Here is a 27,942-nt window from a genome sequence, read left to right as displayed (position 1 = left end):
TTTTATTTTACTGATATTTTTAGTGAAATAATAAGCTGTGATACGAATCACGTTTGTTTCTAACAATTTGAACCCCATATAAATCCAACACCGCCAAAAAATAATTTTGTCCAGCTAGCATGTAGTACACTCGAACCACTGTGGAACGTCACCTCCGTTTCATCTCGCCTTTTACACAGCGAAACCCACTACATTGTTTAGTAATAGAGATTTTGAATTCGGGCCATTTTACTCGCCGGACTTTCAGCCCCAACATATCCTACGCGAAATAAAGTAGAACTCAAAAAATCACCCCGACGGAAATGCGGATTTATAGAGCGCAGAATATTAGCAGGTAAATGTCACACGAACCTCTGGTTGAGCCTCATCGAGGCCAACAAGTTGAAGCGCCTCCTCGAGATTGAATCCGTCGGGCAGACCGAGAGTATCGTTGTTGAGGAGGCCTTCGACGTTAGCACTTCCTAAGAGACTACTTCCGAGTAAGTCTGAAGGAAAATCATTCTCTAGCTCTAGGGTGCCGGTTAAACCCAACGAGTCATTAGTTAATCCGGCTAAGGGATGATTATCTAAATCCAACGACGCCTCTCTAAGAAGCGGGTCGTCTTCCTCTGCTGCGCTGCTTCCGCTCCGTCTCTGATTCCCGGAGCTGAGAATATATTCACCTGTAACACAGACGGGCGAATTAAATAGAGCCGCCTGCCCGAAACGAAAGCCGAGCATCGCCGGACGTTAAAAGTGACACGTTACTCCTGCCACGAGCGGTCACGAATATACGTGCAACAGCGAGTTTTCATGTGTGACTCACGGATGGAACGCGAGCGATCAAATTATCAGTTGATGGGACATAAGTTAGCGTAAACAGGCTCGCGTGCACAAGTACGAGTTCTTAAGGGCCATTTAAAGCCATTTAATTGTTCGCAAGATTGCACGGTGCGGAGCGGATCGCGTTCTTCGACTGTCAGCTCCCACAATCTGCGGTTTTCGCATTACGTGCCGCGGCAGCTATTATTCCGCCGCGGGTTGTCATTTATTTTCAACCACCGGTGTTGTGGAATTAATATAAAGAAGAGGCGGGGATATGATAGTATTATTCGGTGCAAGGTTGCATCACAGTTGGACGGTAAGTAAATTAAAGGAATATATTACTTCTTTTTTTCACCGAAGCTTGGGACGTGATTCTCTCAAGGCGAGCTACATTATTTCCTTCGATCTCGAATCAAGTGTCTTTGAGAAAATTCCACGCGAGCTGGGACGCGCTGCAGCAGAAGGGATCACGTCTCGCGAGAAGTCACTTCCATTCCGAATGTAAAATTCGTACACCGAATGTCACTGAACGGCACACGGAATCACTAATTCCTTCGTACACTTTCCCTTAACGAGCATCGTCACTCCACCGTCGACACCCCGGAACGCTCGCTGGCACATCGATCTTGATTCGAGTGTTTAGAAATTTTCGAGACGCCCAGCCCGTGGACGAGAATCTATTATGCATCGCGCTCGCTTCCATTCAATGTTCCACCGCGCGCTGAATAAATTCCGAATAAAAATCATTCCGGGATGATTCGACTAAACCGGATTCGCTGTGACTCGACTAAAACTGTCCGTCCCGTGGTACAGTACTCGAGAACTGACTGCCGCCGACGGACAGGTAAAATTTCGGAGGAGGGACAGGAAAGGAAAAAACGTAACTAATTGAGGGACAAAGGGGTGTTGTTGAAGATCCACCTGCTGGTTTGAACAACCCCCCGAATGTTCCCGCCCCACGGCCAATCGCGCGTCTCCATTTCTACCCTACTTCATCCCTTACGCACGCTCCGAGCACGACCTGGCATTGCCGGCCTCGCAGGATCGTTCGCTCGCCACGCCGTCGCTCTCCAAAACGCGCAACGCACAATTTCACGTAACTGAAACACGAGTTAGGTTCCGGTCCACGATTTTAGCTGCCGGCTTTTTCGAATTCGGCGCCCAGAGGAATTGAAAATTTAACAGGGAGGCAGCTCGGTAATTTCATGAAATCGAGTTTTTGGTCGGCATTAAATGTCAATTTTTTTTGGATTAATTGGAGCAAGGAAGAGGCACATTCGATAATATAGTATCAAGTTATAAATTCAAGCAGACGAAGCTTGAGATTATTGTATGATTTAAATAGCAAGCATATTTCACTATAATTTTTCTGAAATTGTGTGGATTTATGGTTCCTGATACGTTTCCGTGTACTACTTAGTATTATGTAATAATGGTGTGCAATGTAATTATTTTTATACAATTTGGTTCGAAAAGGGGGCAGATCGAAATTTTCAAAATTCATCAGAGCTTGCAGAAAAGATATTTTTACTTAATACTAATGCATAGTTTCTTAACATAACAACGGTGTTTGTAGATGTAATTATTTACCCGAGAAAAGTGGATTTTTATACAACTTGGTTCGAAAAGTGGGCAGATCGAAATTTTCAAAATTCATCAGAGCTTGTAGAAAATATATTTTTGCTTAATACTAATGCATAGTTTCGTAACATAACAACGGTGTTTGTAGATGTAATTATTTACCCGAGAAAAGTGGATTTTTATACAATTTGGTGGGAAAAGTGGGCAGATCGAAATTTTCAAAATTCATCAGAGCTTGCAGAAAAGATATTTTTGCTTAATACTAATGCATAGTTTCGTAACATAACAACGGTGTTTGTAGATGTAATTATTTACCGGAGATCAGTGGATTTTTATACAATTTGTTTCGAAAAGGGGGCAGCTCCAAATTTTGAAAATTCACCCTGCCATAGAGCAAATATATTTTCGCTTAGTAATAGTTCTAAATGCTGAGTTAATATGTAGATTTTAAGAGAGCAAAATACTCCGCACATATGTCTAAACGTATTTTGTTAACACTGTTCTTATTAATTTCCCAAAAGTTTAAAAGATCAACACAAAATTAATCCATTTAGAGCTGCTCCCTTCTCTTTCAAAGTTTCTTAAAATTTAAGTGAACAAGTAATTAGTAAACAGAACGACTAATTGCACGTCGAGAGCACTAGTGAAAGAAAGTGCAATTATCTCCGCGGTGAGAAATAATAATAATAAAAAAAGATCGAATACTCTCAGCGCGTATTTATTTAAAACAGCTGAGACGAACGTCGCGAATCGCCATTATTCCTATCGATAGAGGAACTTCGATATTCGCTAGCAAATATATAACATGTACAGCGAGGAGAACTAAATTTTGCCGAAGGGGGAGGAACAATGATGTCCTCCCCACCAATTAGTCTCGTTTCAACGCTGAAAAGAAGAAATAACTTAAGACGGACCCAGAAATTTTGACAGACGAAATCATCCTTTCCTTTTTTTCCCCGCAGGACGATGTTATTAGAGATAACAATCTCATAAAATAATAATTCTTGGGGGGCTGCTCGAATGCGGACAGGTCGACTGAACTGAGCGACAGACGGGTCGACAAAAGAAGAAGAGGCCTTTCGTTCCTCCGCTGGCCGTGAGTGCGGTACCTTGAGAAGGAAGATCGCACCTTTGGGATGGCTATTACATTAACTAGCGGTGGCGGCCATTGTCTGGCCCAAATGCGGGGCCGTCCTCGCGATAATGGCCGCCTATAATTTGGGAAGTCGGCGCACTCTCTCGCGCAGACCTTGCGACTCTCTTCTCACATCCGAGGATAGCGCAAGAAGTAACTTTTAATCGGATGCTCCGGGATACACGCGAGCCCCTACGTTTTAATTGCGAGAGTCGAAATGGATTTTAAAGCAGGAAGCATTAATTACCGAGCAAGTCGTAAGAAACGAAATTGACTGCGTTGCCAGATCAGCTGGAAACCGTTTGATTATTCTCGAAGAAACTGGAGTAAAGAAAATTCAGTCCAAATTGCATCTTGAACTTTATAACACTTTGTGCGTTTCAAGTACCATATTAACTATAAAATCTAGCACACAAATGTAGCAGAGAAGTTACCATGATCCCTTGTACCCACAAAGCTACAGCTTAACCTAAATAGAAATTAGTAAATTAAGCCGCAATATTTTCTATACCAAATTCCAGGAGAAGCCAATCAAAAAGTTCTGTAATAATTGCTATTGCGTAATTCGCAAGAATTCTTGTTGAATTTCTGTCAGAAATAAGGGAATAAGGATAACTCCAAAATTCCTTTCTTCACCACCGCTGTTTGGGGCTGTTCCGTATTTTCACGAGACGCCAAGCGAAACGCGACCGTTTGCAGGGGGATGAACCTCATTCCGGTTGAAAATCCGTCGCAGGGGAATTCGCACGATCACGGTACATCTAATGGCGGGGCCTCAGTCTTCACCGATTCCACGGCTTCTTTGAACTCGCGGCCGGCTTTTTCCACGGCCACGGGAACGTCGACAGATCATTTCTCACATTTCGCGCGCGCCTAACGACCATTTTCTTTTCATTCCAGCATCCCTGCCCTCCTCGCCGGATAATAATTCCTGCGTTACTCAACAAAATTTTTGGACCACTGGCCCCTCCCGGCCCGTGCGTCAGAAAGGTGCCATCGGTCGTTCCTCTAATACCATCCACTTCCTACTGGTACGCTCAGGCTACGAGACGAAAGAATCCTCCGGTGTGAATGCGCCAGCACGATTGTCCTATCCCCGGGTGATAAATATATCAAGGTAAATCTTAGTCGCAGCCCTCTGCAGAAGGGTGGCAATTGGCCGATACCGACACGCTTCTAATGCGGTTTGACGTCTCATTTTCCCCATTGCCTAGCTGGCGCGAATGCGCGTGCATCGTTCTGCGTCACCTGGTGCGACTGCAAACAGCTTCAATCTCTGGCGGTCACTGATTCCTGATTGGTCATTGCTCGTTGTCGTTGATCGATGTCCGAACGTTTGATCAAGTCTCGTTTAACAGGACGTATCGACTGGACAATTGGACGCCTGGCCCGGTAATTCAGCAGCTTTGTTCTAAGTGTGACGAGCCATCTTCTTCGGCCCTGCTTTCGTTAGATGCGCGAGTAATTATGAAAGTGGCTTAAGGAAGGAATCGTATTCTTTGGACTAAAAACATAGCAAAATTTGGGATTTTTTTTTTAAGAAACCAGCGATTCGATTCGTCTGAAATTTGGACCATGTTTTGATGCATCTTTGAGGAAGCTGCAGTTTTTTTTTTATTTACTTTTAACCATAAATATAGTAGTTACGCATGATTGACTAGCATGCTGGTCGTTGACGTGCATGATATTTATCTACCAGGTAATCTGGAGCAGAAAATGAAAAGGCGTTTTATTTTATACGTATGTAGCTTGAAATTGATGGACCAGCAAGAAACAAAAAAATTATTCAGCAGTGTGGAGAGTTTTCAAACTGAAAGGTCTGAACCTTTGATTTTTGCAAACCAATTTTGCGCCAATTTTTTTATGTAACAAAAGGAGAACTTAGCGGTATTTGGGTTCATCAAATTGAAGATATATATGTACAAAGTAAAACGCCGTTTCATTTTTCTGTTTCAGATTATCTGGAAGGTAAATATCATGCACACCAGCTGGCGACGAGTTTTGCGCGGCGTGATGCGTAACTCCTATATTTATTATTAAAAATGAATGAAAAAGAAACTGCACTTTCTCCAAGGATGCATAAAAACATGGACCAAATTTCAGATGAATCGAAATGCTAGTTGCGTAAAAAAAATCCTAAATTTTGCTATGTTGTTAGCCCATAAAATAGGATTCCCTCCTTGGGGAGCTTTATTTAGGACGCTAGGAATAAGGTGATACTTGGGAATTTTTTTCTAAGAAACTGCTGAGCGGATCTTTTCCAAATTTTCGGGGTATTTTAGTTCACATTCAAGCAATGAAAATTAATTTTTTCGTTACAAAGTGTTCGGTAGAAATGAAGATATATGAACACGTTGTTTAGGACCCGTGCGCCGGAGTTGCAAATTTGCGATTATGTTGCAGGCCCCAATTCTTCCCTGAAATAAAAAAACCAAGGATTTTCTTATTTCTCGTATAATTACATTGCCGATGGACTTAAAACTTTGATAAATAAATTGAATTGAATTTTTCCATAAATAGTTCGAAATATCTTGGGGCAGAATCGTAACATTCTCTTTGAAGTCCCACCAATTTGCCAACTTTTAACTTTCTTTTCATTTGTTAGGTTCATCGACAGCGTAATTATACTAGAAATAAGAAAATTCTTGGTTCTTTTATTTCAGGGAAGAATTGGGGCATCTAACATAATCGCAAATTTGCAACTCCGGTGCGCAAGTACTAAACAACGTGTTCATATATCTTCATTTCTACCGAACACTTTATAACGAAAAAATTAATTTTTATTGCTTGAATGTGAACTGAAATACCCTGAAAGTTTGGAACAGATGCGATCAACAGTTTCTTAGAAAAAAATTCGAAAGCATCAACTTATTCCTAGCGTCCTAAATAGGGCTCCCCCCTTAAGTATAACCTGGAGAAACTGAGTTTAATATTTTTTTATATTTTTTAGCACATACAGACTCAAACGTACACGCATCTCGAAACGAAGAGTATACCTGTGAATTGAGCCACTTTTATAATTGACGGTATGTAGGTATGTCCCGTCAAATGGGGTAACTTTGACCACTGGGGCAACTTTGACTACAAAACTAGATTTTATAACAAATTCCTCTAGCATCTATTGTGGAACAGGTGTTATGTATTGCCAGGCAAAGTGCTGTGGGTAGCTTTAATTGCCTACTTCAAGATGCATTTTGTCTGGGAAGTTACTCCATTTGACGGTACTTTAAAGTTCGTGTGAGAAAATTTAGATTTGTCAATGTGGCACTTATAATCCTGTTCAGATTTAATGTGGGTGCTATGCTTTATTTAATGGAAGCTTTAATTGTACTGTAAACTATTTAGAGGGGTACCCTGGAGTTACGTATTAATTGAAGAGTTTTCAGTAAGAAGAGACAGCTCCAAATGTATTAACTTTTGGAAAAGTAATAAATAGAGTGTTCAGAAAATAATTTTAGACTTTGCCCATTTAAAATCTACATATTAACACAGCATTTAGCACTATTAATAAGCAAACATATATTTCTCTATGACACGATGAGTTTTCGAACTTGGAGCTGCTCCCGTTTCGCACCAAATTGTATAAAAATCCACTCGTCTTGGGAAAATAATTACACCATTATTATGTAATAAAACTATGTATTAGCACGTGGAAACACAACAGAAATCATCGATCTACGCAGTTTTAGGAAAATTATAGCGAAATATGCTTTATCAAGCATGAATTCTTTCACCAAATCCAGATAGGGTGCAAGTATTAACTAGCATTCTTATAACTTGGGACTGGATTATTGGATCTGCCTCTTTCTTCCACCAATCTATTTTTTAACATTCAACGATGCCTATAACTATACTTCAGCAAACTATGGAGCTGCCTCCGTTTTGCAGCAGAACCTTCAATTGGTTCCTGAGGAATCGACGTAACTCAGAGAAGACGTAAGTCGAAATAGACTTAACGCATGTTCACATGCATTTGTATTTTCTTAGATAACGAGGCAGGTCTTCAATTAATTAATAAAAATCGTAAAGTACAGCGTACATTCGCGCATTACCACTCACCTATAAAAAAACGTATACCTGCATCTATTATATCAATTGCGAAATTATGTAAGTCGGGTGGACGTATGTCGGGGGACCAGTGTAATAAAATTATTTTAATGCGAATTTCAGTCAACTTCTTATATACCACTGTCGTTTTTCTTTGCGTTCATCTATTGCAAGTGTCAATAATCAGTAAAGAAGTACTGAAGAATTTAATATTAAAGTGTAAACCAACTTTCTTAGTATTAACGTAAATGCACCAATAAATAAACACTTAAGGGTAAAATGAATTACACTATTATAAAATTACGTTTACAGCGCGACTGATTCCACTTGCTGCAAAAATTGTTCGGATATGAAGCGATAAATGAAAATAAGTCTGTAATTAGTTGCTCATTTTATTAACTTATTTCGCTCGTTTTAATAAAAAATGTTCATTTACTGGTACATCCACCCTACGAAGTATTGAATTACAGTGCGACCACGGCCGTCGCGACGATGCAAGATGGTTCATGAGTGACTCGGGAGCCGCTACAATTTATTACAAACAGTATAATATAAACGTATATATAAATTAATTAAAACGACTGCAGTGACACTGTCTAAACATTATGGTACACAAACTGCATAAACAATAAACTCCTAATAATCTCCGTGACGACCGTTGTCGATGGTAATTACCAATAGCTGTTTATTCACCTAAACAAGTCTACCTATTGCGCAACTACCCCGCCATACCGAGCTGTTAATTCCAGAATCAACTTAATCAAATTGCCGTACCTTCAAAGAATGCAATCCGTAATACAGGTAATCCACAATGCAAACTAACTAATAATGATCACGGTACATCACAGTTTTACTTAAAAGTCACTGAACTGCCTACAGCTGAGTAGCGCGACTACTCCGTCTGCGCACTATTCACATCACTCGAAACAGCGAGAAACGATTCTGCCCGCAGCAAAGTTGTCCACCATTGTCCGGAGGAAGCTAGCCTAGCACCATGTACCATTCGGTGGCACTGTTCCCAAAGCACCTGCACGTTCGTTATCAGTGTTGCTGGGCAATGCGCTCGGTACCATGCGGCAGGAGGGACGCATCAACGCGTTATCGGCGTTACGGAATCCGGAGGAAAGGGCTCGCCGCGTTCGAAGCACCGACTCGTCACTGGGGCTCGGGGACGTCATCCGCGTAGCCACCATACGGGGGAGCACGGGGATCTAGTGGAGCTCGAGAGGAACGATTCGCCTGGCGGATTCTCTTTCATGGTAGCACGATCATTGTGGTCCCTGCGTCATACGGCCCGACCTCGAGTGGAATCATAACAGTCGGCACTGCCAAATGATTTTGATGCAGGCACAGCATGGAGTCGACTGATAGTCTATCGTGTAGCAAGGCATTGCCTAACTACGGCCAGGGCAAGTATTGTGCCAGGCGACGGGTTCTCCGTTAAAAAACGGACCAATCACGACGGGGTTGGCTGTTATTCCAATATGGCTGCCAGACAATGCGCGCTGGAGGTCTGGAGAGAAGGGAGGGAAGGCCTCTACCCATAATGCCATTCTCCGGCTCCCCACTGTGAGCAGGGAACGTATACCGAGTCTTGATCGGCCGACGTTGCCGCGCACGAGCTTAGCCAGGGTTGCATCCTACTGGGGCATAGCCCCGAGTCATCGTCCTTCGGCTAATCTACCCTTGCGAAAATCTGTACCGATGCCTTGCGAAAGCACTAGCCCAGTTTTAGGACTCGCATATAACTTTGCCTCTCCAAGAGGACCACTTATATTTGTCACTCTATAGATTCATTTTAATATTCACGTTCGAGGCTTTCAGAGCAAACACGGCACTAACCCACATTGAAAAAAATTAGTCTTTACTAGTTTATACGATTAGTAGAGACTAGTGGAAGACATTGTTGCTACTGATTCAGTTTTGCAAAAAATGGGTTAGTTCGTTTTTGCTCCCAATGCCTCGCTTAGTCATTGATAGAGTTATATAGATTACTTCCCAGCACGTTCGAATGATGAATATAAAGTTTTCATGATGCATCTAGGTTTTCATCGAGACGGGAAATAGTTTGGAGGTTGTACATTTTGAGTAATGAATTGAAGAAACTGTTCTTCTTAAGGGGAGGTTCCGGTCTAAAAATCGATTATTTTTTATTTGTTTCTTCGAATGTTTCAGCTTTTAGGAATATGTGTTTAAAAGGATTTTTTGAAATTCGTAAGATTTTCGGAGTTAGAAGCATTTAAGTAGCGGCAACTGCATGGGTAACACCCGGCCACTCGACCCTCACGTGAAACTTTAAACGCGTTTTTCTCGAAAGACTGTGCTTGAAATCGGTGGAACCTGTATCTCGAAGAGTTATTATCCGATGCGATTGAAACTTTTTTTATTTTGAAGAATATACTTCTGGCTCGTGGACAAACCAGTAAAATTTAAAAAATTCAAAATTTGTAAATTTTAAAGGCGTTGAAAGGACGAAAAATATAGGGGGAAAGTGATTTCAAACTTCAAGTGTTGTTATTTTTTAAAAAAATGTTTTTTTGTAATTTTTACTGCCAAGTCTACGAACGAGTTCCATGCCCTTTAATAAGCTGGCATTGTTTTTTTATTTCAGACCAATGGTTTAGGTGCTAGAGGTTCCACCGCTTAGGATGAATTTTTTTACGCCCCAACTTTAACGATTTCCCAGTGCCTTCTGTAAGGATTAATTATAAAACGAAAAAATTATTTCTATAGTTTAAGATATCCTTAATACAATGCAAAAGGTCCTATTAAATTATATGTAATAGTTTTTCTTTAATTAATTCCTAAAGATCACCTATTTTTATGGGCTCTGGACCGGAACAGCCCCTTAAGAATAGAAGAAGAATTCGAGATACGATAAATCATAGTTCGGTAATGATAATTGCGTATCCTTTGGTATTCCAAAACGAACATGTTCATTTTTATTACTCACTGAAGCTATTTAGAGCACTTATAAATGCTGTGTAATGTACTGGAAGCTTTTTGTAGCGTTTATGATGACTTTGATGAAGCAATACGGCAAGTAATCACATCTCTGCTGACATTCTTTCCTTTTTTTGTCGCCGAACGTAATGTCAAAATATTGAGAGGTGCATATTGACGTCTGCTATTCATTAGCGTGTCTCAGAGCTTCCATTTCTAAAGATGCGAACTCCATACAGAAGATACTCATTTGCATAAAAATTCTATTCAATTGCAGATGTACATTTTCTAATTCTAAATATTTGTACTTCCCCCTTATTCTTTATTTAGTCACAGACGATTACTTAAAATTAATAATGCCGGAGAATTTATTCAGAGAAGCTACTTTTATTATAAACAGTAAAACGGTTATAGATGAATGCAATCCAAATAATTTAAACATTATAATTTTCATATTTCCTATATTTCTCCAACGTCCACCTTCTGTTTCAGAAAATAAATACCTACTGCGTATTTCGTAAACATTAAATTGAATATATTAAACGATCATAAACGTTAACATGTTTTGTGAAGTTTCTACAACGTGGTTCGTGCTTCTACTGTGCAGAATTTTAATGCAATAGATTTTAAATAGGATGCTGTTTCTCATGGATTCTTTACAATATATTTTGTCGATGCTGACAGTGACTAGCGATTCCCAGTGCCAACCAGTAGGTTAGACTCAACAGATGATAAAGGTTGTAAACCGCTGCTGTTAAGATGCTATCTAAATCCTGTCAAATGCCTGTTCTATCGATACCTTTTATTCCTGTGTCGCCACTCTCATTCGAATTGTGTTCAAGATCCCGAGGATGTATCAGTTTAATTCTATAATTACCATCGATATAACCCGACTAAGTGTAACAAAGATGGCGTGCATCATATTTAAAAGTCTGTAAGTAAGTATAATGCATCATTCCGGCCACAAAAGTTACGTGCAGTTCTTGAAACTTCATTCTGTAGTAATACTAGCCCCGATAGAAAATATACTTATTTTATTTCAACTATTAATTACGCGTACTAACCCTTTGGTACACTGCAATGACTTGAAATGACACGAGTAGAGGACGGACAAATAAGGTGACATTAAAGCAGGGAATCCACCGGGAAGCTAAGCTAAGCTATGCCACGCGATGCTGGGTTTTAACCCTTAACTGGTATACTGTCTTTGGCAAACGTGACTGGTACACTGGGGTCGTGACAGACCCCAAATAAAAAAGGGCACAGAAATTTGTGAAGTCGACACTAGAGCAACCACTATGAATATTTTAGGTAATGTATAAAATAATAGAAGCGTAGAAAGTTAAACTATTATTATAAAATTAATTAGAAATTCAGTTTACCAACTTAGACAACCGACAAATTGTACATCGAACTTTGGGTGCTTGGGGTAACGAGCGACCGCAGGATACCAGTTAAGGGTTAACGTAGCTTTCGGTGGAAACGGTTCCATAAGAATGTATCGAAGCTAATTTTTTTAAAACGTAGCAGGGCACAGCAAAGCATCGCATAGCTTAGCTTAGCTTCCCGGTGGATTCCCGGCTTAAGATTGAAGTACACAAATAGCAAGGAAACCACCAGAAAGAGATGAAATTACAAGTTATGAGAAAATATTAAAATTCTCTGTACGAGGTCTACCCTTATTAAAAGTAAAATGAAAGAGTTGTAGAATCTGTTTAGTTTCAAGCGCTAAACATTAATAATCATGTAACTAACGTTAGATACTGTTAAGATAATATTTAATAAATATAAAATCAAAACAGCAACATGTACGTTAAATAATATCGAGAAAGTCGATGCTACATTTCCATTTCCATTACACAATTTGGAATTTACCAAAAATTTCCGTGATACCTATAATATAAAGATGTTCCCAATTATGTACACTGTCTATTGAAGAATGCTTTGCCTCGAATAAGTCGAGGAGGTGGGGGGATGACTTTGAATGGTAAGTACAGTTCCGGGGCATTGATTTATTAATCAGTAAGTGCAAATCACTGTATTCCCTGGCGAACTACAATGTGTAAGCGAAATGCGATCGTCGACAAAAGTATAACGTAACAATGCGTGCTCGATCTTCTGGAACCATCGTGGAGGAACGAAGTCTAGGACACCCTCTATATGCGATAAATAATAGTGGCTGCATGAACTTGTGCTTTTCTAACATCGCGGTTCGTCCCGCAATACCGACTGATAGATACGATCGTGGTCTTTGGCTTTTTCTTTCGATTCCCGGCGAAAGGAATAACGCGACTTTTACTCTACCGCGGTACCTGAAGATCAAGCGATCTTTCCAGTACAATACAAATCTATTTCACGAAGAATAGCAAGAGCCTCCAATTCTCTCCTTTTCGCAAAAAACGTAAGACGGCTATTTTAAGTGATATAGGTAATATTAACACGTTCCGCAGCGGTGACGAAACTTTCATTTGAAGCAAAATGGCTCTCCCAATACAGTGTCAAAATTAAAGTGGAATAAAAAAGATCTGATATTCTTTTATAATTGAATATCGCATTTAGCGTAGACTTTATTAGAATAGTTACTAGCGATAATGGTTCCAGAGCTGTTTCCTTAAATTATAGGTAGTTAAGAAGCGTTACACTTTTAAAAAATAATAATTGGTTGACAAGGAAGATTTAATTAAGAATGTATTTTAGTATCTACAAACTTGTAATGGTCGCACATCAGTTCCTTTTTTAATGAATATTATTAAGTTGAAGAATGGTAATTCAATTTATTGTAAGTTAACAGAGATTAAAGATTGGCACTAATACAGCCAAACGCATATTTAGTTTTCTCATCACATTTTATAGTGATTTTATACCAATAATACGAATTTCCACAGTGACACGGAACGTGTTAATATACTCTGATAGATTACTGTTCAGCAAATTATTTATTTACACTAATTTGACACAAACTTTGCATATGGTTAGTGCACACCCTGTACAATAACATGTTCAACGCACAGGATGCAGAAAATCGAGTTCAAAGTTTGCCTTTTACAAACCTAAACATAAATATTTACACGCAAGAACGCTCGTATCAATTAGAGAATTAATTAATAAATCAAACTTGTTTCCACTGCAATTTAATTCTGTACTGTAGTATTACCATTGGCACGTAGAACATTTTTCGATAAAAACACCTGTTATTTAATTTTGATACTTACAGTGTTTTCTACAAGGACTCTTAATTTGTTTTTACTTTAGAGCATGTAAACATGGAGGAAGCGTGCATTGGGCGAAAATGTAGACTCTCTCTTTCTAACATAAAAAAAAACACACAAATGATACAAATTTGGTTAACACCCCTCATCCGACTTCTGCAATCGTGTTATATTAAATCAGAATACCAAATTTTATTATATACCTGCTCCCTATTTCGTAACACTTCACCAACAAATTTTGTTCATTCCTGCAACAATTATTTTTTATAAATGAAGATGTTCCAAAGTAAAGAGTCTACATACAAACATGGACAGTCTAAAGAGTTTGCGACCTCCAGAGCTTTTTATCAAACTAAACAGAATGATGAAGCTACTTATTTAATTGTTAGGAATATCAATTAGCAAAAAATCGGACAGGTATTTTTCAGTCACAAGCATAACGGTTTTCAAATTTTACGTACCTCAAAAGTTTGATTAAAAAAAAAAACATTTACCGTATATTCACCCAATAATTCACAGTTTAATAATGCTCGTTACTGTTCAGTACAGGTAGTAAGCAGACAAAAACTACAGCTGACTTCCTCCCAGAGTTTTTGCTGATTAAGTTTTATAAAAAAAACTCGTACACAATATGTACAGATATGAATAAAGTGGACGAATTAAAACGTTGATGCCTAAAGAAACATTAATCATTAGATGGAGTAGAACAGAAGAAGATGTGTTCCTTTTCTCTGGGATATAAAATTGAAGGATTTGTGGGGATATATTTTGATATAGTTCAGTGGTAATGAGAGCAAACAGGCGAGTTATTTATGTATAATAGACGCTACTTATATAAAACCTGTGCTTAAAATAGAATCCTCGGAATATAGGATGCATTTTCACTTTCATGTTACGTTATCGTGGCCATTTATGCATGCATGTATGCGCATGTCAGTAACACTAATATGACAAAAGACTTGTCAGCGTACAGAAATCATTTGCAATTATTACCAGGCTATGATTACATACTTGTACGCAATATGAAAATGCAGTGATTCACGTTCAATTTCGAGAGCCTGCACTTGGACCTTTTTTAATCTGCGACCGGGGACAATCATTTTTTTACCTTCGCGCAAAGTGTATGTAATATTCCGTCCCTTTTTTGTGCACGCCGCAATTATATAACATAACATTTATGATATTTTTTTTCGCGTTTCTTCCTCTCGTATTTACGTAATATGTGTAAGCTGATGTTTACGAGCTCCGATTTGCAGACAGGTTTCCCTCTATCAGTGATGAGCAAACCTTGAACGTTGCACGATATTTCCTTTGACAATGCCTAATCAATGTCCTCGACAATTTTGAATTTAAATTCTGAATTAAACTATTAGAAAAAATGCCTGAAAATTCACTGTGCAACACACGTGTGCATGTGTAACCTCGGCCTGCTACCGCGAACACGTCAATGAATTGAAGAGTACTCAGCTGTGACGAAGATCCGTATCAACATATGGAATGTATGTAAAAACACAGGGGAGGTATACACAGTACGCGTAACTTTTAATGTTCCGTGAAAATAATGGAATCAGATAATTTCGATTAGTGTCGATAGAATTGAAACGGGGCACAGAGGGTTAAAATTTGAAAAAAATGTTGCAGATGGTTGAAAAACTGAAGAGAAAGGTTTGGCTGAAAAGTTATGGTGGATGTTAAAACCTTCAGGACGAATTAACAATTCAAGTAACAAATTTCTTAAGGGGGTCGGTTACCCTCGATAGCCCTAAAATAGGCCTTTTTCAAACGCAAATTGTAAAGAGATAAATAACAGTAGAGAGAACTTTTTTCTTTAGTTTTAATCGATATTCTATGGGCTTTAACACAAAAAAAGAAAAGTCTAAATATCTCTATGTGCATAAAAGTTGTGAGTAAAAACGTAAAGGCGTGTACCCGGTGCACCGTTTGGTGGTGAACATAAAATCTCGAAAACCGCTCCAACGATTTCGATGAAAATTTAATGAGAGATGCAGAAAATCATTCCCTTAAGAGCTGAAATGCGAAGCTCCGGTTCTAAAATTTGTACAATTTTCAATCGACTTATAATAATCAGCATCTTTGTCAAACTTTAATCTTTATTAAACTTTTTACTATTTTATATTACAATTCTTACTGTTTTTCGTTGAATATTTTTTAATTTAGTAATTTTAAGTCGCATCAACCAGTAAGTTGGGTTATCAGCGACTCTTTAGTAACAATATTCACAACTCCCGAAGAAGATTGATATTTTTAAGAAGTCTTATTGAATATTGAATCACTTGTAATTTCAACATTTATTTAGAGTTATAAGAACGTGATTAAATTAAATCAGTTACCATTGAAACCTGGTCTCTATTAGTTCCTCTTTCCAAGTCTTACATTACTTGTCAAATGACAGCATAATTTAAAACACCATCTTTGTAAAGAACACTTAATTTTATCAGTATAACTTTCAGAACATATAAGATGTAGAATATAACAAGCAACATATTTAATATTGGCTATTTTTGCATAAAATTATTATTGTACCTATAAAATATATGCTAATAATCTCTTTACTGGTTAATGACAATAACAAGCATCTAATTAAAAATGAAATCTTTAAAACGTATAAGTATCCTCATTTTCGATCACAGAAAATTAGTGTACCCGCAATGTTTAAAAAACGAGTCTGCAAAAATACTTTTAGAAATTCTTAACATTCACAACAATGTTTCTGACTAAACTTCTGTCATATTTTGTTAGCCGTATGCCACGATTTTTCGTGTCTTAATCGACTTTGTGGCGCGAAAACCATGCCGATGCAAAGGATTCTGAAAACAGGGTCAGCAACCTTGTTAACACGTGGTACGCACCAGTCATTCTAGGTATCAAGCTGCCCGTCAATGAGCATTGTTGCTACCTCATACTATGACGCCCGCTCTTCGTGTTTAACTTGCACTTTTCGTTGACCAAGCGTTCGCAAGAGCAACGGTAGTCTAGTCATGCTTAGAAGGTGAATTTTTCTCGTTTCGACATCCGAAAAGTTCATCTCCAAGATCGTGTCTGCTTCCGCATCTGTTGTCTTTTTCTCGGCTGCCGAGCCATTGTTCGGTCCTCGTCCGAGAACAACATGATATCGAGCGCTCTTTCCAAAAAGGAACTCGAGCAATGCATAATAGTATGCACCAAGCGGAACGGCTTATTATGATTCATTGTATGTCCAATAAACTATGCAGTTTGGAGACTGTCTGATAAGACAGTCCACAGAGAGAATAAGATCACACTCGAGTGTAACGAGATCTCTTTTTTATCTGCATAAGGTCCTTAGTTCACCCTACTGAGACCTTCAGTTATGTACATTTAATACAATGTCGAAGATCGAGAATCACGGATATTATTAGAACTATCTTCCTTAGCTACACTGCCGTTCGTAAGCACTTAGGTACCTGCGACTTATTAGGGCACCTACTGTATTTGCATAAAATGTGATATTTGATACAGATGGAATAGTTTGCACTGTTTTCATTTTCTAGTTTTAATTTGAAATATCAAATAGAGGAAGATTTTTGTTCCGCCAGGAATCCACCTGAAAGCTAAGCTAAGCTGTGTTATGCTATGCTATATCTGAGTGTGCTGTGAAACATTTAAAAACATGGTTCAGCTTCGTTTAGCTAATACTATTATTAACTAATACTATTAATACTATTGTTAATACTAGTATTAACTAATACTTTAGAAGTTACTTATTCTACGCATACTGGGTACGCGGTGCAACTCTTACGATATTATATGTACAGGGTGAGTCACCCCAGAATAGCTACCTGAATAACTTTTACAGCATTTCAGATACCTAGGAAGAAATGTTGCAGATAAAACTTGTTTAGTTCCGAGGGACCCATTACGTGGTAGACAGAACTTTTTTCTCAGGTGGAGGTGTTTAGCAGATTTGAAGGTCAACTTAGTTTTTTCAAATGGAACAATATATTTTTTAACATCTCCGATTGTAGCCCTTATCAAGGGCTTTTTAACCCTTCGTTGACACTGGGTGTGAGCCAGTCATAAGCTTATTTTGACCTTCTTTATATAAAATAAATACCTTTTTTTCAAAGCCGACTTACAAATAATTTTTTTCTCAAAATATTATATCTGAACAACAACTTTGGAGATTTATAGCTCCTAATATTGAAATTTGTAAAATTTACAATTGCTCGAAGATTCTCTTCGTTTCTTTCTGGATATATCCTGATCTAGAATTTTTCCACCAAAACTGTGATAAAAATTTCAATAAAAGAAATATTCGAATAAATTCTAGAGATCTTGAAAATGACCCATGATTTTTTTCATAACGATTGGATTCTTTACATGAGAATGGCAGTCGTTCAAAAATTGCTCTGAGTGTGAGCCACCTAGGTATGTCAAAGTTGATTGAAAAAAATAAATGTGTCAACGAAGAGTTAACAATCGTAGTCGTTCAAAGTCATTCAGCTTATTTAACGGAATGAAACTGAATCAATAGAAAATGTAAAGAAACTTCGCCAAGTCGTTTAAGACTGAAATAATCTGCTACCACAGGTGCTGGAAATGGCGAACAGTCAGAGAAAGACAGTGTCTCAAGCGTTCACCCACTGACTGAGTCACGAGGTGATCGTTTCAGAAGCATTCACAATGAATTTTCATATTTCACCCTTGTTTATGTACGTGACCTTGAATGCCCTTGAATGACTATGGCCATTGAGAAGCCCTTGAGAAGAGCTACAATCATTGGTGTTTCAAAATACATGGTCCCATTTAAAAAAATTAAATTGACCTTCAGACTTCTTGAAAAAAAAAACAACTATTGTCAAGCATGTCTTCCTATCTCAAAAACTGTAGAAGTTATTAAGGTGGCTTGTCTTAGGTAAGACTCACCCTGTATTTATACAGTGGCGTGCAAAAGTATTCGGCCACCCTTTAAAATCGCAAAACTTTTTTAAAATTAATCCAAACGACTTGAGTTTTTTTGAGAAGCTAGAAGGATTAGTTTGCTAAGTGATGTGATTCGTCGCTTTGAAAAAAATGCACTGGTCGGAGTAGCAAGAAAATCGCGAAATTCCCGAAATCAGCGATTTTCGACCTTATTCTGCGATATTCAAGCGTTCATAGCTCAGAGCAACGTTAACCGATTTTCATGAAATTTTAGGCACGTATATAACTTACTTAAATCTACAAACGGGTTTTTTGAATTTTCGTTAGAGGCTCATAAAAAAAAGTTTAAAAAACGACCTTTTCTATTTTTTTTTGCTATTCCGACCAAATGCATTTTTTTCAAAACGACGAATCACGTCACTTAGCAAACTAATCCATCTAGCTTCTATAAAAAATTCAAGTCGTTTGGGTTAATTTTAAAAAAGTTATGCGATTTTAAATGGGGGCCGAATACTTTTGCACGCCACTGTACCTATTTGATTTACATTTCAACATTTCTAATGTTCCATTCAGCATCCAGAAAAGAAATCTTTTAAGTTTTAATCATTTCAAGCAGTGTACGCGTAATGAATTTCCACGTGTACATAGTTAGCTTCAAACAGATTGATCCATCGCTGTGCCTAAATAATATCAATCAAACACGCGAAGCATAATTGCCTAATAGAAATTGATTGTACTGTACATTATTACTGTGTTTTTACATAAACGCCATATCTCATCACTGTGTATAAATAGGGTTTCTTTAAATTCTGAAGAATGAGTTTAGCCGTACGTGCTGCAAGTTGTCATGATACACAAATTCTCACGAGAGACGCAGTGGCACAGTGACCCATTACATGACGAAACAAATTTCGTATTGGTCGATCGGTAGCGCCGTACTGTTACTTCCTATGTAGATCAGAAAACTTTCGTTCCTTTGACGGCACCGTTCAAATCACAGGCTGCATTTCTTAAGCCGAGAAATCGAACTCTCATGAGAAAATGCATGTCAAAGAGTTTCTCTTATTAATTGAATGTGCTCTAGGCCAGTCCATTTATTCGATACTCAGAATACGGCGAATACTATTCAAACTACGCGAAGAGGTACGCTTGGATTGTACTATTTAATTGGACCCTCTCTCAAATGCACTCGCATTTTCTAAAAAAAATTCTACAGAAACGCCGGTAAATGCGGGTGATGCATATACTTATATAGAAAAACATCAGACTTGTACTCTTTCAAACGATTTCGAGAACGACTTTGAATGATCGAAAATTAATTAATAATGGAATGTACATGACATAAAATGAGCAACTTGCAGCAAGAGGAGTGTAACTCCATTTTTGACAGTTTTTGAGTTATGATGCGTAAAAAATTCTATATCGTTTGGTGCACGTTTGATGCTAATTCGATAACTAATGAGCGATTTATTGCTAATTTTGAACCTACACCATTATTCTTTCGTGCAACATTTTTGATTTGGGCAGCTTCAGATTTGAGAAATTCGCCAAAAATAGAAATTAAATCTTATCAGCTTATGTGGTATCTAGTTATAGAGCTGATAAGATTTTATAGTGCGAAATATTTTTCAGTTAGTGTTCTCTATTTAATGTTAAGCCAAAGGAATAATTTTATAAACAGTTCTACTTCACTCGAAGTTGGTAAAGACGGAGAGCTACAGCTCTGTTGCTGCAAGGTCCTCAAATGTAGGAGAAACTCGGGAGTCTCGGGACGAACGTAACACGGAACGAATGTAACAACTATTATAAAGAAAAATCCAATCGACTCGCAGCAGTACACAAGAAGTATTCCTAATACGACTATCCTATTGAAATATTACACTAAAAATAAGATTGTATTATCTCTTTCAATTATGTATCTTCGCGTTCTAGTTCTGTAAAATCCTGTCAACATTTTGTTCATGTCTATCTATCGAATAAATAAAAATATACAAATGGCGCATTTTAAAGAAAGGCTTATTTAAAAAAATGCTGTAATATATTCCAAGTTCTTCGGTCTGATTATGTTGTCCCACAATCAAAATTTACCGTCATATATGAGTGTTTTAAAAAATTTACAAAATTTAAAAGTTACAGACTCAAGAAGGCTCAAAAAGGTCTATAAACAACTTTAAATTATCGACATAAACTTAAATTTCAATGCTCCGACTAGAAACTTACGGAGACGACCCCTTTCCGATTCCAGGTTGCCGTTGCATAATTATTGGGCCGTAGCCCCACTGAATAGAGCCATGTTGAGTGCGATCGAATTCCTAGAATACTGTGACCTATTCGCATATTCATTAAACACAATGCGTGCACACTTAGGGAACCGTCTTCCGCAGCTTTATTGTAAGAACTGTCGGATTTAAGTCATTGTAATCTTTATTTTGTATTTCTATGGAGGTTCTCCCGTTTGTAAATAAATAATAATAATAATAATAAATTTATTCTTCTAGTGAATATGCTGTCTTTATATTATCCAAGATCTGGACACAGAGTGTTCAGGATTAGTTCTGAGTTAAGCCTAGAAACTTTTTAGGGAATGCGAGGGTATTTGGGAAAATACCACTTCGATTACATTCGTAATATTGAATGGAATAATTTGGAAATAAACGTGGCTTCTTACGTTTTCCCGGGATACTTTATCTACTGCATTGCGAAGAATTTTTCTTTGTAGAAGATTGGTCTCTAGTAGCGCCCAAAAGAACAAAGAAAATTGACATCGAGTTTCGGTTCCCGAGGAAGCAATAATTATTTCACAGTACCACGAAATATCTAAGTCCCCCCTCAAGAAGGATTTCTCACAAAAGTCGGGTGAAAAAAGGTGACTTGATGCAATAATGACAGGTTGAAGGTCGGCTCAAGAGAGTGTCTAGAAAGAGCTAATGGTACTTGAAGTGACAGGCCGACTTCAAGCAACTTGGTCTGATACATATCTATCCTAAATCAACAGAATTCTCAGTCAGAAGCGCACCTCAGTGCCCAGGCAGCGTAGCTCCTGTTTATTTAATGTTTAGCTTTGCATTCTTCTACACCCTCCAATTTGTATTCTAGTCGGCGGGATTGCGAACGCGAGATGTAGGTAAATGACTAAATTTCAGGAATGATTTGAGGCATTTATCGAATTTTTATGATTATCAATTGAAACGTAATAGCTATTGCAAACTAGAGTATACGAACTTATTTGAAATTCGACGGATTGCAAATTAAGTTCTACTATAATTTGAGCAAATGACATTCGACGCATCGCAATACTGCTCCAATTTATGAAATCGTTGATTTTAATCAAAATAGATACATTTTAACATTTGTTTCCTGCTGTGTTTCCAGATTGCTAGTCACTTTAAATTGAATGTACTACTAACTAGGGTTTATACAAAAACCGACTTTTGAAAAAAAAACGGTTTTCGAATTCCACTATTCCCAAAAAACCGGTTAAATCGGTTTTCGAATTTTCACAAAAAGTATATAATTAAAACGGTAAATAAATATTTGTACTTTTTTTTAATAATGTTCAGTTTTCTTAATATTTATGGAATTACAAAAATATTACAAAATAAAATATACTCTATCTATACAAAACCAAATAAATAAACAGAATTCAATTAACTAAAATCCGTACGGATTAGTACGGATTTTGAGTTCATTTAATATTTATGGATCTACAAAGATAAGTACAAAAATAGTTTATATTTATAAATTTGTAAAATTCGAAAACCGGTTTTTTAAATTTAAAATTTCTAAAACCGTTTTTTTTAATGTTAAAATTCGAAAACCGGTTTTTAAATTTAAAAATCTAGGACGCATGTAATATATATTCCAAATTTCATTGAAATCCGTTCAGCCGTTTAGGCGTGAAAGAAGGACACACAAACAGAGAACGTTTCACTTTTATATATTACTAAGGATAAGGAAGTAAGGATAAGGATAAATCGTGGTAACTAATACCCAACGAGGGATGTGACATTAAATAATTAAATGAAAAAAAATAAAATAAAAAGTACAACTGCCACTTGATGTATAAGACACCAAATGAATATTCATTTCCCACAAGGAAGCTGGTATTTTGTATCAATATTCCAATTAGATTACTAATTTCATGAAGGTTTATTAAGCCTCGCGGAAGCATATGTAACAAGCGTTCATTAATTCCAGAATGTCACAATATGCGTCACAAGGTTCTTTCTTCAATTAAGAAAAAAAGATAATAAATGTATTACCTACATGTAGGTAAATAAATATAAGGTAATTTATTTATTGATAGAAGTAACAATAAATCTGCAGCTTAAAAGTGCTTTTAAGTTTTAAAATTATAGAAACTCTAAGCCAAGAAGACGAAACCAAGGATGGTTAAAAAAAAAATAAAAAATGTATTTCATTTTATCTTGAGCAAATTTATCAGAAGATTTAATATTTTCGAAATGTACCATGTCAACAATTAGGCCTACAGCTTTACAATTTTTAAACCCAGCGAGGTAGAAGTTATTTAATAAAGTCTACTAGTATAACTGCCTGCTTAAAAGAGAACGAATACCAGCAAGACAGATGCACATAAATAAATTCAACTTGCGAACATAATAATTAATAACTGAACGCGCGATAGATTCATATCTATCCCATAGAAAATTCTTGACGGGTACCTACCTACAGTCAAATGTATTAAATGAATCCTTCGCTACGTTTGCCTGTTATACAAAAATCATGATTTGCAAAAAAGGAGCCTTACAAAATCCCGGAGGCTATCCAGACTAGGTAAGGAGACCTACCGTCCTCAGAGAAGCTTCATTGTACCAGGTCGAGAACTTTGAAAAGCTAAAAAGGAGGCGATGGAAATCCGACAGACTCAATTTCTCATCGCTACTGGCGACTGTCAACGCGCTTCAACTTTCAGTGGCGTGCCAGTGCTTCAAATATATTTTATGCTAATGTTTTAATCGTCGAAGCAGGGTCGGCGAAGGAGGAGGTCATGGTGAAGGGAATGGAGGACATGGTTGACAGAATAAGGTTCCTGATATTCGTGAATGTACGGGACTCTTTACGGGGCGCATTTATATACTTAAGCATTTAATTCTGTTTCATCTGGATAAATTGATAAGAAATTCCCTAGAGAATATTTGATAGTAATTAGGTACCAATGCTTACAATTAGTGAAACAGTAGCAAGAAGGTTAAGCGATTTAACTGTTCAATTGTGCAGTTTCAAACACAGTAGGGTAAATGACCCAATTACTGACACCTAACCAATTACCGTCACCTTAAGCTATTCTACTTAAAATACCGAATAAATAAACGTTGTAAAGTCATACACAAAAAGAATTATGTAATTCAACCTATAATCTATACCACAGACTATATACTATAGTTTATGTATTCGTTATTTTAAGTAAAATAGCTTAAGGTGACAGTAATTGGTTAGGTGTCAGTAATTGGGTCCTTTACCCCATGCATTTTACGCAAGAGACTGTACAGCATTTCCTCGGAGAGGCGTCGCAATCCTACGAAGCTACGCGTAATATCATTCCTATTGTTGCCGTATATTTTCATCCCTGAGCTTCCTGGAAGTACCCTCCTGAATTCGTCCCGAATCCGTGGCGTGCAACGAGCCACGATATGAGTAATGATGCATGCTCGTGTTACAAGGGTGGATATGGCAAGTCACGGCCCCGAGTATCCCTATAACCCCCGTATACATGCCTGGCCGGGCAGCTGCCCCCAAGCACGTCTCCCATGGGGGTTTCTCACTGAAATAACCAAACTAACATGGTGGAACACGTACGACTCCAAATATTGATTCCCCCTTGAGACTTACCGACGTCTCGAATCGCTCGGCAGAACTCTTCCGTCTCCTTCGGATTCCACGGCACAAAAGAGCAGCAGCGTCTCTAGCTCAGAAATGGTCCCGCATTCATCAGTCGACCATTTCGTTCAATGACAAACTTCCAGTAGGAAAACGGCGAGCGTACAGAGCATTCGTATAAAGGCTACCTTTCCACTGCGATCGCAAGAAGAATGCCTGCTGGTAATCTGTATATTCCACGTAAACTTCGGAGCGGTAGTCTCTCGAAGGGTCCGCTCGCTCTCAACTCCGTATCCACTTTGGGTGGAATTAGTCACGGTTGTTGCTACGCGTCGAACCAGTCGGATATTATTTTTTTTTTCCCTCTTTGCGAGCGCTCGTGACGAATCGAAGCGGAAATTAATACAACACTGGGAATAAATTGCATTCGTACGTTTTCGACACCTCCGGCTAAACTTGCGGCATAGGTGTTAGCAGGGAATATCGCGCGACACGAAACATTTTACCTAAAATTATTAATGCCGCATTGTATAATTATCCAGTGGCGCACTCGGGATTTAATCTTAAGGGGAAGCTAGTTGATGGGAGAGAAATATTGTTAATGCAAATTTATTAGATGATTATAAGAGTTTATTTAAAGCAGAGAATTCAGGTTTCTTTTCTTTTTAGAAAGAACCTTCTTTGGGGGGTGCTAGGGCCCCTTGGCACCCTTCAGGTTTTAAAAATGTGGTTAAAACAATAAGCTACAGAATTTTTATAGGTGCGAACAATAATAATAATATATAAATTTATTTAAGTCTAAGTCTTCTTTGAAGTTTACTTTTATAGACTTGAGAATAAAAATAATTGTCATTGAAAATCATATTTTCTTAGCCTACTATATATTATTTAGCCTGTAAAGTGTGCAACCTCTAAATATTAAATATCAATCCTCCTAAAATTTGTTAGATATTTTTTTCAAGCAAAGTAAAAAAAAAATGTAACATTTTAATTTTAACCCTGTAACCTGAAACACCCTAATATCTATCGATACGCGACTGACCGAGTTCTTGAGGGTGTTTAATGAACTGCACATTGGCATTTCTTTCGCCCAGGAAGGGGGTTGAAAAGTGCACGAAACGCACGCGTGCGTCGCCACGTAAATGCCCGCGCACCCGCATGGCGGATGCGGCCATGCTTCTCCTCCACGATCTTCCCCCTTACAATTTCTGTCGTCCACGCACGGGACCACGCACTATGCACCGCCCGCGCACGTGGCAGATGTTTCATTTTATACAATCACGCATGCGTTTCGCATCTCACTTCCCCACCATACCCCACTGATTCCGTTATCCCCCTCCACAGCGACGTTGGTATAGATCCGCCAATTGAGCGTCGGCTATTTCCTTCATCTATTTGCAATCAACAAAACCACTCCTCGCTCTACCCTATAAATATTGCGCGGCACTCTATTTACAAGGCTGTACATCTACACGCGTAACTTCGCCCAATCGATGTTTTTTATCGCGCCTCGAATTTCTGACGCGGAGACGTTCCCCACCCGGAAAATTCTGATTGTAATGAAACTTGGTATGAGCGTTGAATACATTGGTGTGTGCAAGCAGCGATATTTTTTTGTTGCGGAAATTCACTCCGAAGGGGTAAAATCAGCCCTTAAAGTTATCGTATTTTTTTTTTTTTAATATGACTTTATTTTTCTTTTGGCAGTGTAATAGAGTATACAAAACTGAGCAATTCTTATATTTGAAGTTTTGTTCTATCTCGCGTCGTTACAAAGTTATGTTGGAAAATAGAAAGGGGTAACTTCGGGGCTGATTTCACTCTTCGGAGTGAATTTTGGCAAGAAAAATATTGCTGCTTGCATACTCCAATATGTTCAACGTGCACACGAAGAATTATCAGTCCCAGTATAGAGACGAACAAAATTGCTGTGGAATCAGGGCCGGCGCGAGGATGGTTGGCGCCCTAATGCAAGACAATTTTTGGCGCCCCCAAATTGTTGCACCGGTTTTCTAGTTAATATGTTTTTTCTTTACGGAGTACAATATGAAAGGGATTATATTTACATTTTGTTTGTGTGGGAGTTGGATTCTTTTATTACTAAGCGTGCGATATATGTAAGTATGTTTTTTAGCGCCCCTTCAGCTGACGCTAAAAAAAGAAACCCTTCAGGTTCCGCCGGCCCTGTGTGGAAGGCATCAATATTTTGAGCAATGAATAGGGAGGCAACAAAGTTTTATCCATAATACATCGAATGAAAGTAGGGTTTCGAATTAAAATTCAGGTTATTTGAACTCTTTCAGTAACGGATGAAGCATTCTTTATGTTTTTTTTTTCAAAAAGTTTTTACAAATACCTACAACTATAGGTACTATAGGTTTCTAATACTATAGGTTTCTAATGCACCGTTTATCAGACATTTGAAAAAGAAATTAAACGGTAGAAAATATTTATTTATTTTGGAAGCTCCTCTTTGATACCTACTTAGGTATAATAATACAATAAAGCATTTTTAGAGAACCTATTGTGCACACAGATTGTATGGAAATAATAAATCGCCGCAAATAATGCTGATAAACGAATCTCTGTTTATGTTTATTAGTGGAATCGAACTTTGTACAGTAACCTGTATAATATATGCACACGTGTACATAACAGATTGCAAGCTACGTTTCAAATTCTATCGAAATAGGACAAGGCGAGCAAATGTAAAAAGTCTGTGAACCGTGATTATTAAATTTGAAGTTAATATCCTAAGTTACTGAAACCGGGAAATAGTGTGGAAAATTAAATTAAGACAAGTTCTAGCAAGTTCTAGCAAGTGACTCACGTTTCATAAAATTATTTCCATTTTCAGTTAACGAAACAATCAAATTGTCAAATTAAATTTTGAAAATTCAGTCAGGATTTTATTGAACATAATTCTGTGATAGATACTAATCGCATTTTAACGTTGGTTTCATGCAGGACCGAACTAAGACCTTTAGAGGCCCCAAGCACTTAAGGGGAGAAGTCCGTAAAAACGGCATACATTTTTATCAACTTTCAGGGATTTTTTGCAAAGATACCAATGCGCTAATTCTTTTGGAACTTTAAGGGTGCTTTATTTAACATTATAATGCGTAAAAAAAAAATTATGACAGTAAAATTATGAAAAATACAAAAGAAATAGAGCACTACCTTAAATAGTTTTTTTTTCGAGGTGCAAAACGGCGCCGGTTGTAGCGTCTCTGGTAGTTATGCGAAACAGACCAATGCAATTTTTTCCAATTTATTTGACAATTGTAAGAATATGAACTTAATATGGTGCAAAAAACTTGCATATTTTAAAAATCCCAACATTTCGAACAATTAAATGTGATTTTCGCAAAAAGTCTGCGCTTTATTGGTTGAAAAAAGTGGTTAAAATAAATAATTCGGTTAAATATTTAGGCTCATGTTCTGAGGAATATTATAAACTAAAAGTGTGCAAAATTTGAAGTT

At 37.7% G+C, this 27,942-nt stretch overlaps 1 protein-coding gene across 5 annotated transcripts in view; it reads right to left on the bottom strand.

Moving 5' to 3' along the window:
* Positions 1-27,942, bottom strand: part of Cnc (NFE2 like bZIP transcription factor cap-n-collar) — a 168,931-nt gene that overhangs the window by 59,979 nt on the left and 81,010 nt on the right. For all 5 annotated transcript variants that reach the window (XM_076813023.1, XM_076813022.1, XM_076813024.1 and 2 more), the window contains exon 4: positions 352-662. In XM_076813023.1, the coding sequence (XP_076669138.1) occupies positions 352-662 (311 nt within the window). The remainder of the gene's footprint in view (positions 1-351; positions 663-27,942) is intronic.

The sequence above is a fragment of the Andrena cerasifolii genome, chromosome 5, assembly GCF_050908995.1.
Source record: "Andrena cerasifolii isolate SP2316 chromosome 5, iyAndCera1_principal, whole genome shotgun sequence".
NCBI classification, from domain to species: Eukaryota; Metazoa; Arthropoda; class Insecta; order Hymenoptera; family Andrenidae; genus Andrena; species Andrena cerasifolii.
This window is presented reverse-complemented; position numbering and strand designations above follow the sequence as displayed.